This window comes from Trachemys scripta, chromosome 1, assembly GCF_013100865.1.
Source record: "Trachemys scripta elegans isolate TJP31775 chromosome 1, CAS_Tse_1.0, whole genome shotgun sequence".
Taxonomy (NCBI): Eukaryota; Metazoa; Chordata; order Testudines; family Emydidae; genus Trachemys; species Trachemys scripta.
This window is the reverse complement of record NC_048298.1, coordinates 117,434,731-117,449,754: the sequence shown is the minus strand read 5'-3', so window position 1 is coordinate 117,449,754 and position 15,024 is coordinate 117,434,731. Positions and strand designations below refer to the sequence as shown.

Genomic DNA, 15,024 nt, shown 5'->3' with positions numbered 1-15,024 from the left:
CGAAGAAGTGGGCTGTAGTCCACGAAAGCTTATGCTCTAATAAATTTGTTAGTCTCTAAGGTGCCACAAGTACTCCTGTTCTTCTTAAAGCCCAAGGGGCATACCCAGGAACCATATTTAACATATACGAGGGCGCTGAAGATCAGAGAGGTTTAACTAATTGCAACAAAATTAACCTAATAGCCACTATATGATTTGAACTGACCCAAATGCAGAAGCCAAATGAGCTATTAGAACTGTATTGTAATGCCCCGACTGTGTCATGAATTATTTGCTAAGGCTATAGATGTTTTATAAGGGCCCAATGCTGTGATTCTTTCTAAATATTAAGGGCCAAATTTTTAAAGGTATTTTACAAATCTGACCCTTCATTTACCAGGAAGCCAATGGGAGCTGAGGTTGCTCAGCACTTTGGAGGATTAGGTCCATGATTAATTAAAATGGATCAGCTGACATCTGCCGCAAACCTTTTGCCAAATCTGATTTCCCTTCAGTACTGTTGAATTTAACATTTTTAAATTGTGCCCCTATAGAATGCATGTACAGCTGATGAACATATGAACAGGCCTCTGGGCATGCAAATCAATTAATTGGAAACTTTCAGACTGGAAATAAGCTGTACATTTTTATCAGTGAAGGTAATTAACGACTGCAACAGTTTACCAAGGGTACAGTGTTTCTCTATCACTTGCAAATGTTAAATCAGCGTTGGATGTTTTTCTACAAGTTCTGCTCTAGGAATTATTTTGGGGAAGTTCTGTGGCCTGTGTTATACTGGAGTTCAGACTAGATGGTCACGGTGGTCTGTTCTAGCCTGGGAACCTATGTATCTATACTTTTTCATACATTCAATTATCTAGTTTGCATTTATAAGTTTTGTGTGCACACTTAAAAGTTAGCCCCTACATTAAAATCCTGTTCTTTAAAAATAGCCCACCTTGTGAGGAGTGCAAACAAAGAAACATCTGAAAGACTGAAGATCCATAGAGTCATAACTAAAACAATAACATGTTATGGTGCTTAACAGCCATAGCATTTAGGTCTTACAATAAAAACAATGCAGCTAAAATTTCATAAAATAAATATGAACAATTATTAAAATTGATCATAATGCAACAAAAGAAGAGTCTTTGCTCATGTTTAAAAATGTCGGTAGCAAATCTATAGCTCAGATGGTGAAGTTGCAGAAATAAAGATACAGCCAGCCCCAGTTCTTCCCTTACAAGTCATTAGGACCAGAAACCTAAGAAGCTGGCCTGTAGTCAGCAGTCGATATGATGATTGTTTAATTTGGATCAGGATTTAGGCAGATCCTGTGTGGTGGTGACACTGCAGCACAGGCTGGGTTCCTCAGTCTGCAAGCTGAGAGAGAGAGTACTGTATCTAAGTAATTTGTCTAAACACAGGAGTTGCATCTCAAACTATACTGATATAGTTAAAGCAGTACAAATCCCAACTGTAGATTCAGTTATAAAAGTACTTTTGCTGATACTCCCATTCCCTTACAGGAATAAGGGTAAGTTATACTGATCTAAGGCACCTTTATCGGACCTCTGGTGTCCGTGCCTTGCGTGCTCTAACGATCCCCAGAATCTGTGTTGGCAGGGGCTTTTTGTTCCTGGTAGGTTCAACCATACTGGATTGGTCTGTGGGGGAGGGGCCAGACAAAACAGACACCCTGGTCCTCCAGGTTGGGGTTAGGCACAGGGCTAACAAATCTGTCCAGTAAAAAACAAAATATGTTACAGAAACAGCGATGGCGAAATCGACCATTACTGTGTGAGATGGCCTTCAGGAGTCAATGACCTGTATGACTGCCAGTTGTGAAAGCTGAAAGGAAGCCACGGGCATGAAGACAAAAACCAAACTTGTTTTTTTGGAATGAACAGACAATGTATGAAACAGGGAAGCTAGCTCAGGTCACAGCAGAGATGAGACGCTCCAGCTTACACATCCTGGGTATCAGTGAGAGCAGATGGACCAGATCAAGAAGATTAACAGCAGCCTCGGGAGAAACTTTGCTGTATTCTGGATGGGATGATGGACACCATGAGGGTGTTGCCATCCTCTTGCCATCCCCAGAGTAGCAATAAGATGCACACCCAAAGGCAAGCGAAAATGAGGCCGCCCGAAAACAACATTACGAAGAGCTGTGGAAGCTGAGCTGAAAAACCTGGGGCACAGTTGGGGAACCACTGAAAGACTTGTCAGAAACAGACAGGAGTGGAGCAGCTTCATTGCTGCCCTAAATGCCAGAGGTGTAATGGGAACATGATGATGATGAAGGCACCTTTATACCAGTATACCTGGCTCTATTCTAGGAGTTGTACTGGTATAACTATTTCATTAAAAAGATTGTACGCGTAACCAAAATAGTTACACTAGTGCAAAACCTGGGTGTAGACTAGGTCTCAAGGAGTGACCCAACTGCCATTGACTTTAGTGGTGCAAGACTGGGCCCCGATTATCCAGCAGCCTCAGCAAAGAAGCTGTTTTCTGTTTCCTACACCTGAGTCCTGTTTCTTCTCTGTGGCAAAGGACCCAGTCTTGGGATCAGCATTATACTTTGGGAAGCAACCACTTAAAGGGCTACAGGGAGACATTTTCAAAAGGTAGGAATGGCATTGATGCACCCAATGCACACTGAAAAGTGCTGCCATTTCTATCTTCGAAAACCTCTCCTTAAACTCAAGAAACACAACAGGAAGCAGCCAGTTAGGGAATGGAGCTGAGGGTGGGTTACATCCTCTTGCTGCCAACTCCAATCACATTTCTGCGGATGCATTCTGCACCAGCTGCAGGTGATGGATCAGCTCCTTACGGAGCCCAGTACAGAGTTTGTTGTAGTAATCCCGACGCAACGTTGCCAAAGTATGCATCACGGTTACCAGGCAGTGCGCGTCATTCCTAAGATGATAAAACTGGCTTTGATCATGTTAGCACGTGAAAGACTGGGAAGGTGTCGGTGACTAAGATGAACAAGGGGGAAAGAAGAGGGCTGATCACAGTGCATCATGTCAGTCTGACAGTAGGGCAAGTACAATTGCAATGCATTGTTTTACTACCTTCATTACAATAAGGATTGAGAACTTTAAAAAAAAAATAAGGTTTTGATTTTGAAGAACGCAGTAAAATCTGCAGAAAGAACTTGCCATGAAACCTGTGCATTATCTGGCCCCAGACATTTCAGTTGTCCCTCTGTTACCATGTGAACATGTGACTCGTGAGGCATGGATGTCTCTGCATACATGTGTAAGAGAGCTGGGCATGGGCGACGAGTTCTATGGGCCCGTGGTGCCTGGGCATCAGGAATATTCCTGGTGCCCAGGGCACAATGGGCCCGGCTTCAGCACTGGTTTCTCCCTCGGCCCCACCTTTTGCCCCCGGGGGCCCTCCCCCCCGCGTCCCCCGGGCCATTTAAAACAGCCCGGGGCCCCCACTCATCATGGCAGTGCAGCAGAGCTGAGCGGCTTCCTGCCTGCTCGCTCCACGTGGCTGCCAGCCCCTCCCTGCAGCCCCTGTCCTGCCCCAAGCACCCCTGAAGCCAATAGGAAGCTGCGGGGGCAGTGCCTAGGGGTAGCAGCACATGGAGGCACCCCAGCCCGCCCTGCCTAGGAATCAGAGGTAAACACCGCACCCACCCCAATTCCCTCCCAGAGCCGGCAACCCCCTTTCCCACACCCCCTCCTGCTCCCAAACTCCCTCCCAGAGCCTGCACCCCTTACCCCCTCCTGCACTCCCACCCCCTGCCCCAGCCCAGAGCCTGCACCCAAACTCCCTCCCAGAGCCTTAGGCAGGTGTGGGGTGGAGTATGGGAGGCGGGCTCTGGGCGTTCTGGACACCAACAAAATTTCTACAAACCTGCCGCCCCTGGGCATAGGAAGTTGGTACATGCAATTATATGCATGTGGACATGCTGGACATGCCTCAAAGAAAAAGACAGGAGGGGAAGAGTTGACCAGTGGCTGGAGTAATTTATTATACATGGAAATTCCAGTTCATACCCTGAAGAGACGTCATACAAAGTTTCTTTCAAAAGGCACTGTTAGCTACTTTGAATTCACTGAAACTACTGTGTAAATAAGCAGTCCATTACTCACTCTATTGACTGCAGAATCTGGTCCAAAGTGAAAATGGTTGGAAAACGTCAGTCTTTAATTAGTTTCAGAATTCCAATAAGCCTGCTGATTCTTTCCTAATATGGAGTTTTAGGGTATCCATTAAAACTCCTTCCCAATCAAATGAAATGTAACAAAACACTCCATGATTTTCTTGAGCAGTTTATACATGCTTCTGGCAGCAACATCTGAAAACCTATTTTCAGATGCCAGCTTTATAAAAACAATGAAATGAAAGATGAGCACAAATTTTGGATCTCAATCTCAAATTCCCCCAAATTCTAAGGTGTTTAGATCTGACAGTTTTGGTCTGGCTCATTATAGAGATAGCAGGTTAGCTGCAAATTTTGGATACATGTCTGGTTTTGGATTCTGACATCCACTGAAGCTTAGTGTTATTCAGAACTCGATCTGAACTTTGTGGTTTGGGGCAATCTCTAGTTTAGGAGGCCACATACTTTAGCCCTAAAGTTACTCTCTGTTGACAGCATGTGTAGACTGATGTACAAAGTTCACATTTATGCTTAGCGTACACTAAAATCAATGTCCCACCATTCCACTGAAAACATTTTGTTATGCAAATTGATATTAGTCTAGCAGTCCTCCCACTGACACTGGCAACTTAGGGGCAAATTCACCAGTTTATTGATGCGATACATCTCTGTGTTTTGATATTAACCTTCACCAAATAATAATGGGGGGTTTGCTGGAACTTACTTTTTTCCTTATTTTACTCTCCCTTCTCTTCCTTTTTTCTCTTCCTTCATTTGTTTTCTTTCCTTCTTTCTAAACAACTAGTGTATCATCTGTCTGTTTCTATGTGTGCTTCAGAGCAGGTCAAAAAACATGCCAAGAAAAAGATCCAAGAAACAAAAATTAAATTGTTCCCTTCAAAAGTATTCAGTTTTGACCACAAATTTTGAAATTTAATTTCAGTGGGGTAAAAATAAACAACCTCTCACTTTTGTTTTTGCTGTTTTGTTTTTTTTTAAATTCCCGCCTTTTCTAAATAGAGTAATAAAAGAAAAAAAAAACCCTCTCTCACTTATTTCCCTAACAGAGAGAGAGAGAGAGAGGTTTTTCCCACTAAAACGAAAATTTTGAAATATTTTGTTTAGAATTTTTTTTTAAAAGGACGAAAACAGATTTTTTATGAGAAAGTGTTTATTTAATTGAAAAGGCATTTTTGTCAAACAAATTTTGCTGAATTTTTTTTTTAAAACCAGTTTTAGTTTTCATCCTTCCAGTCTAAATTCTCCTTCTCATCTTTCTCTATGTTGTGCTCTTCCCATTCTATTTTTAAACTCCTAGGAGTTACTCAGATACTATAGTGGTGGGGCTCATGCATACCTAAATAAATAGATACATCAATTACATGCACACTATGTACCCACCACTCATTCACTTGAGTCCCTCACCCCAAAAAACTAATACCACCCCCATCCCTGAAGGTGAGAGGGAAGAAAGAGCTACAGAGGAACAGCTGGTGGAAGGGAAGGAGCCAGAGAGATGGGAAGAAGTGGTACACAGAGAAATGGAGGTAGATACTGAAGCTGGTGTGTGGAATGGGGAATGAGCTCTTCTCCAGGCAACTTTGCTTTTTAAGATTAAAGGAACGATGTTCCAGAAGCACTGTAATGGGCCTGAATACCAAGCTAATGGGTTTATATTTAGGTAGTGATAAGAACTGGTCACCTGCCTAGAGGTGGTTGGTTTTTTATTTTGTTGTTCTGTTTTTTTTTTTTTTTGAGCATTGTACCACTTTATATCTTTCTTTGTTTATAAGATGGATCGAATAATACAGACAATATGCAAAGAGATGCTAATATAAATATTAATCAAACATCTCAATAAGTATAGTTATCAACTTCATAAAGTGATTAAAAACTTCCTCATCAAAGCAATGGAAACCTCGCTAATCTAAGCTAATGACTATGGCAAGTAACAAAATTAGTCTGTAAGAGACAAATTCCCATCCTTCCTGAGCAGTTTGAGCAAATTGACTTTTGCCGAGGTTTAAAGGGATGGGGCAAGGACGATGAGGAATTGTGCAGCCTCTCCACAGATGCTGCTGCAGTCTTTATTAGTGGCCTATAACATCTATCTATTACACATTTCCACATGTGTACTATAAGGTGGGTGCACAACTGGTTGGAAAAGATTCCTCAGAGAGTAGTTATGAATGGTTTACAGTCAAGCTGGGAGAGCATATCAAGTGAGGTCCCAGAGGGATCTGTCCTGGGTCTGGTTCTATTCAATAATTTCATAAATGATTTGGATAATGGCTTAGAGAGAGTAGACTTATAAAGTTTGTGTACAATACCAAGCTGGGAGGGGTTGCAAGCTCTTTGGAGGACAGGATTAGAATTAAAATTGGTCATGACAAACTGGAGAAATGGTCTGAAACAAATAAGATTAAACTGAATAAGGATAAATGCAGAGTAGGACACTTAGGAAGGAATGTCCAATTGCACAAATATAAAATGGGAAAATGACTGCCTAGGGAGGAGTACTGCAGAAGAGGATCTGGCCAGGGGTTATTGTTGATCAAAACTAAATATGAGTCAATAATGTGATACTGTTGCAAAATAAGCAATAATTCTGGGTTATATTAACAGGAGTGTTGTAAGCAAGTAATTCTTCCACTCTACTCAGCACTGGTAAGGCCTCAACTGGAGTACTGCGTTCCAGTTCCAGGCACCATACTTCGAGAAAGATGTGGACATATTGGCGAAAGTCCAGAGGACAGCAACAACCAACATGAATGATGAAAGGTCTAGACAACAAGACTTATGAGGAAAGACTGAATAAAACTGGGGTTGTTTAGTCTGGAGAAGAGAGAAGTCTGAGGGGGGACATGATAGTCTTCACGTATGTACAGGTTGTTACAAAGAGGAGAGTGATCATTTGTTCTCCTTAACCACTAAGGACAGGATAAGAAGTAATGGGCTTAAAAACAGAAAGGGAGATTTAGGTTAGAGACTTTGTGAAAAACTTGCTAACTGTAAGGGTAGCTAAGCATTGGAACAAATTAGCTAGGGAGGTTGCAGAATCTCCTTCATTTGCAGGTTTTTAAAATCAGTAAACAAACACCTGTCATGGATGGTCTCTAGAAGATAATACTTAGTCCTACCTCAGTGCAAGGCTTCTGAACTGGGAGACCTATCAAGGTCCCTTCCAGTCCTACATTTCTATGAATCTATTGAGGCTTTAGACAATAGATCCATGTAGTTTGTGGCCACTCTACATAATGCTCTGTCCTTTCCCTAGCTGGCACCAAAACCCTCCCTCCGTGCTACAGAGGAGAGAGCCAACATGGAGCACTGCTTTGCAGCATGTAAGGTGCATGACTTCCATGGCCTGCTCCCCTTGTTTCACTTGCGCAATAGACATGTGCAGTTCTACTGCTTTCCAGGCCAGGAACCTTCTGCAAAAGGAAGCATAATAAAAAAGCAAGGAAGCTCATGCATTACAAGTTACATTTTGCTCACTAAGTTGGATGGGAATCGTTCATTTTAAATTATTCATGATACGACTTCAAAGGACATTAGTATATATTGTGCTTACATTTGGGTGACTAGTTCTTGTTTACATCAATATTTATGGAAGAGTTTTGATTTGTGCAAATTTGGGCATTAGAATGCTAGAAATGCTCACTCTGCCACCCTACATGTAATATCTTTACTGGTCTGGGAACGAGGGTGTTAAATGGAGAAGATGAAAGACTACTGAATGATTTCAAATAAATACAAGTGAGCTATCTCTCAGCATGAGCAGTAGCAAGGAGAAGAACTATGAAGGGGGGAGGATCAGAAAGACCTACAGCAACAGAGATTTCTCCAGGAACTACTGCTGTTTATAAAAGTGAGGTCACCCTATCAGGAAACAGTATCAAAGCACATGACTTAGATGGCCCAAACACAGGCAAAATATTCGCTACTTGAAGGAGCACAAGCTACAAAGAGTTTGCAAAAAACATTTGCTCAAATATATATTAATATATCAAATATATAATAATTAGAACAAGTACTTCAAACCAGGATGGGTTAAGGGACAATTTGTAAGAAGGCTCTGATGTAAGGTAAAGAATCGTTTGCTATGGATAATTCAATCAGTTCTAAGATTCAGGTTGACAAAGTATAAGGTCATTACTTGGTGAAACTATTAGGACATTCTGTTCAAACTTGTTGAGTTCCAAATAATTTAATTGGACTGGATTAGTAGGGTAAATCTGTGTAGCTTCACTGAAGTCAGCAAAGCTAAATCAATGAGAGTATGGCCCATTATGTGCTTTGTAAATGCACAGAAAGAATTTACACTGTGGATTTAAATTATACATTATATTGAACCCTTTGATTTAGCCAGATTTCTGCTGCCATCTACCTGTCAATTGCTTGCCATGCACATGGGTAAAAATAAGCACTTTACTTGCAAAATACTCCAGGTAGAATGTTAACCCTAAGGCTATCTGTTCCTCTCACTTACATTTGTCCTTTAGGGTTCAGATGTTACAGATCACAATCTATTCCTCAACTAATCTTCTCTTTATTTATCCCCACAAGATACACAATGTCAATCATTGACTCGTAGTAACTCATTTATGCTGCAACATTACTACCTTTCCCCCTTTGCTGAACTCAAGTTGCTTTGTTGAAGTAGGACAGCTCTATTAGCACTTTAAATCTGAAGTTACTCTGGCAGAGAGGTCATATTAGCTAGAGCAATGTGCAGAGTTCAAATATGATCACATGCACCAACTGTGAAAGCTCTCACGCAATGGCTGCCTTTAGGCATGCTTGTAAATATTTGGCTAGATTTTTAACTGGTGTAAACTGATGCAGCCCCACTGACTTCTCGGTTCTACTCCTGACTTCAGCAGAGCTATGTCAACTTACACCAGTTGAGAATATGGCTTTCTGCAAGGGAAGGCCGAAGAAAATCACTGCACTTGAATGTACTGTCTTACAAATGCTTATTTTCATGCTTTGCATTCCCAAAGATTTTGCATCAGTTAAAAAAATAAGTCTCACGTACATATACATCATAGCAATACAAAGAGAGGAACGGCCATATATCTACGCACACATATGCGCAACACTTACACGCTCACCCATATTTTTGTGATTGGTGCCCAAAAGTCTGTACATGGACAAATACACATACATGGGTTACACACATGCATTCTGAATAAGCACACACAGATACAGCACATATACAATCACATATGCGTCCATGCTCACACGTGTACAGAGTGACACACTTCTTTTGATACAATTTCCTAAGCTCGCCTTCTGAATAAAACATCTAGCTGCATTTATGAAGCATTCATTTCCACAGTTCCCACTTAATAACATTTGCATCCAGTCCCTCCACACACACCCCCCCCAAAACAATCAAATTAACATGTAAAGTGCTGTACAGACCTTTATTGGTAACTTCCCAAGCGACTTCAAAGAGCAATAAATCCTCCACTGGCAGGTCTTCATCCTCCCACTGAGGAAGCCCATTAAGAGAGGTCACAGACAGTGATCTAACCAGAGGCATTTTGCTTCAGCGTTTAGCTCTTACAGTGCAGGCTGCAATCTTTATTAAATTTATAGTTATTTTTGTTTCTCTCTTTGGTTTTGATTGGCAAAATCTGCCTGAGAGCTGGGGTTGGCAGAGCAAATTTACTCCACTAGCTGGGAGCTAATGGGTTTAAACTGTCTGCCTACAAGTATTAAACTGGCTCAGTGAAATCCCATGGACTTGCCAGGCAGCTGTTGGCAGAGATAGGAATTCAAAGCTGATCCAAGCAGGTCTTGGCTGTTCTGGGGGCAGGCCTCTTTCTCAGAGGAAGGCAAAGATCAGTATCAGGTTTCTCAGCCACAGCTTTCAATATCCACCAGACTCAGGAATAAGTGAAACTCATCAGCACGTCCCCTAGGGAAGACCTATAAATTTGCCACCTGAGTTGAGCCCTGCCCCTTATGGCTCCCATCAAGACCCACCCCTTCATGTTACACTCACTGATCTCTATCATGCATCTAACCAACATGATGTCTAGGCACTTTCATGGATTTGGTTTCAGGGCTTTCAAATTTAAATATTTGTCATCACCTCTAACAAAAGTTCCAGGAGATTTAATTAAGTTTACCAAATCCACCTCCTTCTTCTGTTGCTTTGCTAGCCCTAGTTCCCCCTAGCCCCACACACAGGCTTCTCTCTGGCTCTGCTAGGGTCCGACCCAAACTCCAATGAGGTTAATGAACTGGCTTTGGATCAGACCCCTAAGCCTGCTTCAGTAAAGCACTTAAACACATACTTAACTTTAACGACATGCTTGAGTGTTTTCCTGAATACAGGTGATTTCCTGAATCAGGGCCCTAATTCCTCCACTGGAGTTTCACTCTAGTTTTCTTAGCACTCATGCGTCTCTTTTTCTGGCTTCCTTCTGGCGTGGTTTTATTTAAGTTCTATAGTAATGATCTGGAAGAAGAACTAAATAAAACCTGCATTAAATTCACAGATATATTAAATAGTATGGTCTAGTAGTTTAAAAAAACTAGGACTCGTCTCTAAGTCAAGTTTCAGGGATCTATTCCACCCTCTCCAATGATTCACTTTGTGTCTTTGTGTCTCTGAATAAGTCATTTCTAACTCAGTTTCCCTATCTGCAATATAGGGGCATCAAATAATACATCTCAAGGGAGATAGTGAGACTAACTTCAGAATGTTTGTCCAGTATTTTGGAATATTTGCAAGTATTTAAGTACAAATTACATTAAAATAATAATGTTATTACAACTGTGATTATTTAAATAAACCAGGTGTTATTATTAGTGCTTATTGTTTATTTAATAATTTGTCCCCAGGTGTGTAGGGACAAAAGCTAGTCAAAGTCTCAATAAAAAAAAGAACGTCCAATTTTTCCCCATTTCTCAGCAAGCTATGGAACTACTGGTCAACGTCTTTAAAAGTGCAAAATGATGATGAAAGTTGTCATCAAAATGTTATAGTTCAATTAAAAAGGAGGAGGAATAATCATGAAAATTCACATGTTTTTTCTGTTTTGTGACAAGCTCTAGTGATCACAGATTTTAAAAAAATATCCTAGGGATGTAGAATGGTTAAAGATACAGGTGTGACATAATGAAATGAGCCTGAATCTGAGAAAGGAAGGAGCATGTTCTCATGGTTAGAACAGCAGACTGGGAGTCAGGACCTCTGGGTTCTATTCACTACTCTGTAATCACTGCGATCTTGGGTAAGTCACTTAACCTCTTTGGGCCTCAGTTTCTTCAGTTGTAAAATTGGGATAATACCTAGCCTGCAAGGATGTTGTGAGCCTTAATTCATTAATATCTGTTAAGTCCTTTGAGATCCTCAGGTGAAAGGTGTTATAAGAAGTGTAAAATATTAATATTTACTATATTTATAATATATGTATTATTCCACCTGGATGAATACTGGAGAGCAAGCCAGTTATCAGTTTGTAATGGAGGCAAAACCCCAGTGTGATTCTGGGCTGGATACACACTGCAGTACAGACCCTGCAGGTGTCAGTCCCTGTGTGTGTGTGTGACAGTGATGAGACCACACAGCAAAGTTCTAGATCCTTCCATACCAGAAAGACATTGGCAATCTGTAGTAGCATTAGATTCCTTTAAAAGTGACCTCAGAAAACAAAAACGAAAGGAGACAATTTGCCTCCCTTACTCATGCCATGCAGTCCCATTTCAGTCAGTGAGGCTAAGGATACAAGGAAACTCCCTTAAAAACATTCTGCCTGAGTTGGTGATAGAAGTATTATTTCCTGGATAAAATATCCATTCCCCATTGCATACCTCCCCCCCAAAATTGATCCCTGGAGACTCGCTAGCAAAAAAATCCATCAATTCTACAATCTGACCCCTAACTTCTGATTTAACACCTCCCAGTCCACCTCCCTGTGCTTCCCCCTCCCCCTCTCCTCTAGCCGCCTTCACTCCCTGGTAGCTATTCCCTACAGCAGCAGCGGTTCCAGCTGAACATCCTCTACTACTGGCAGATGTGTGGCAGGCGGGTCATCCCTAGTGGTACAAGTAGGGCGGTATGGTATGGTATGGTACTTATTTATGGCCAGTATGCCGTACCGGAAAGACACAGGAGGAGCAGAACGTGGAGCCGCCCAGCAGCCCCATTCCAGCAGATCCTCCGGCGCAACGGTACCGCCCTCAGGCCTGCCCCCCTGCCCTGTCCTCCAGACCCCAGATGGGACTCAGGAGATGCAGCTGCATGGAAGGGCTGGGGACAGGGCTGGGGGTGGTACAGCATCTCTGGAGGAGCTGCCGGCATGGAGTGACTCAGCGGCCCCACGTTCTGCTCCTTTCACCGCTGCGGTTCCGGAAAGCCCTGTGGTTCAGAAGTCTTCAGTGCAGCGGGAGGAGGACAGAGCCCCACCCACCCACCTCCCGGTAACATGGGATGAATCATGGGGAGGGGACAGAGAGAGCGTAGGGACCCAGGCTGGGGGCAGGGTGGAGAGGTCATGTGGGGAGGTCACATGCCCCCACCTTTGTGTCCCTCCCATGAGTGCAACGTACTGGTAAGAAATGAATTCTACTTGCACCACTAGGGATTCTAACTCACTGGTCATCCTGTGGCATCTGACTGAGGGCCGACTGGTCAGGTGGAAGGGAGTCCCCCTGGTGGTGCACTGGGTAGTCAGTTGGGGAATGGGTTTCCCTTGGTTTTGGAAGTGGGCAGGTCTCCTCTGGTTGGTGTGTGGGACTGGCTGGACCGGCAACTACCTAACTGGCTGGTGTGTGCAGAGAGGTTGGTTGAGGACTCAAGATGGGGGAGTGGCTCTCCCAAGACTCAGTGGGTGGGTGTGAATGGGAGTAGGTCTCCCTACCTGGTAAGGAGGGTTGGAGGAGAGCAGCTTTCCCCTCTGTGGTGGCGGTGATGAGGAACTGGCCTCTGGGCTCCAACCTAACAGCAGCTCTTCATACTGTGGCCTGGGTAGGCAGGCAGGCACTATTAGGAAGAGAGACGGATTGCAGCAGCTGCCATACTTGCGCTCAAAGCAGAAGCGACTTGGTCCCTCCTCCCCTGGTGAGGTATGGGGATATGGTACTGTATAGCGCATACCCCATGTGCTCCTAGAGGCTCTGTTGGGGGATAACAGGAGGGGAGTTCCCTTTGTAGTAGCTGCTGCAGCAAGGGTGGATATACCCATGCAACGCCACCAGCCTCAGTGAGGGCTGAAACTCAGCAAAGACCTCATCTGCTGTAGAAACAAAGCTCCTTGTTCCTTTCCACCCTAGCCATTGGTTTATATCAAATCCCATTTTCAAGGCTATCTCTGTAAGGAAAAGGGCTAGAATCTTATTTAAAAAATAAAATAAAACCAAAATTAACCTCATGGGGCTCAAAGGCTTGGCACAATTAATAAGGAGCTCTTCTGTCAGCCTTCAGTACAAGGCAATCAAGAAAATGTCTTTGTAGTTCATGAGTATATAACTAGTAGTAATGGGATGAAACTGAGCAAAAGGAAATTTAGGCTGAAACTTGATATCTACTAAAGTGTGTTAATCTCTCAAAAGGAAGAAGACAGTAGCTCTTTGCCTGAGGCTTTTGAAACTAGAATGGAAAAGGTACTGGAAAATACTAGACCTGGGAATAGGCTGCAAAGTGTGGATCCGGATCTCAATATCAAATTCCCCAAAGTTTGGGGGAGTCCAGATCTGTCATTCACCACTGCGTTTCTCCAGTCTGTGCCATCAACAGAGGCACATCAGTGCAAAATGGCATAATGCAGTAGTGAATTAGGCCCATGAACTGGTTTATTATAGAGATGGGGGAAGAGGCAAAAGTTTGAATCTTAATCTGATTTTAATTGTGACCTGTCCCAAGCCCAAAGTTCAGGGCTGTTCAGATCTGAGGGTTAGCTCAGGCTCATCTCTAGAATTAGTAGTGTAGGAAATAATCCTGCACTGACAAGGGGATGGACAGCATGATAACCTTGTGGGCCTGGCTGATCTCACTTAAACTGGTGCAAATCCAGAGCAACTCCTTTGAAGACAAGAGGATTACCCAACTGTGGCAATGGTAAAAGTGAGAGCAGAATATATATATTTTCCACCTCTAATTTATAAAATAGCAAATACCTTAAGGCACATGCACAATTGCATGGGCATATGCGTTTTTAAAATTCAGGGAATAGTTCTATGGAATAAAGGTAGGACCTCAAGGTACAGTGTCAAAAATGTGTGCTCTGGGAGCAGATCTACACTCAAGCACAAACCAGTGCAGGGATGGCCAAGAAGCAGTTTATACTCCCCTATTCAGGTGCTGCCAGAGGCCAGTTCAATCCCCATTCCAGACCAGGAAAGCCCTAATTTGTGCCTTTGGTGTAATGACTCCTAACGGCCATTGCAGGGGGTATAGAGTCACCAGCACCATGTTCATGTCCACGTCTCCCCTTCTTTTGCCCACCTCTGACATGACTATGTCCCACCAAAGAAAGCCCCCCATGCTGTCATCTGTTGTGGATGCAGCACATGGCTGACAGATTTATGGGGCACATGGGTCTCCTGTGCTAATACTATTCATCTGAGGGATGTGGAACCTTACAGCTTCTTTGTGCCAGTGCAGTTATGCCGGAGAGTAACTTTAAATCTAGTGCTGGTTTCTCACTATATCACAGGATTGCCATCCCCAAGAGCTCAAATTTCATGAGTCAGCTCGCAGAAAGTCTTGGCTTAAAAATAATGAGATTTTTAAAAAGAATAAAAAAAATTTGAGATCTTTTTATTTGCCTTCTGAACCTTTGGGGTATACTCAGGTCACTTTTCTCCAAAGCTCTGAGAGCAGAAACAGCTGAGATTCTCGTGTAATCACATGCCTCCAGGAGGTGGGGATTTTAAAAACCACCAGCAATCCT

At 42.9% G+C, this 15,024-nt stretch overlaps 1 protein-coding gene across 1 annotated transcript in view; it reads right to left on the bottom strand.

The window, feature by feature from the left end:
• The window catches only part of GYS2 (glycogen synthase 2), a 78,630-nt gene extending 68,592 nt beyond the window's left edge, over nucleotides 1–10,038 (bottom strand). Inside the window, exon 1 of the mRNA XM_034782728.1 lies at nucleotides 9,542–10,038. Coding sequence (XP_034638619.1) covers nucleotides 9,542–9,662 — 121 coding nt within the window. The 5' untranslated portion in view covers nucleotides 9,663–10,038. The remainder of the gene's footprint in view (nucleotides 1–9,541) is intronic.
• Nucleotides 10,039–15,024: the final 4,986 nt, after the last annotated feature.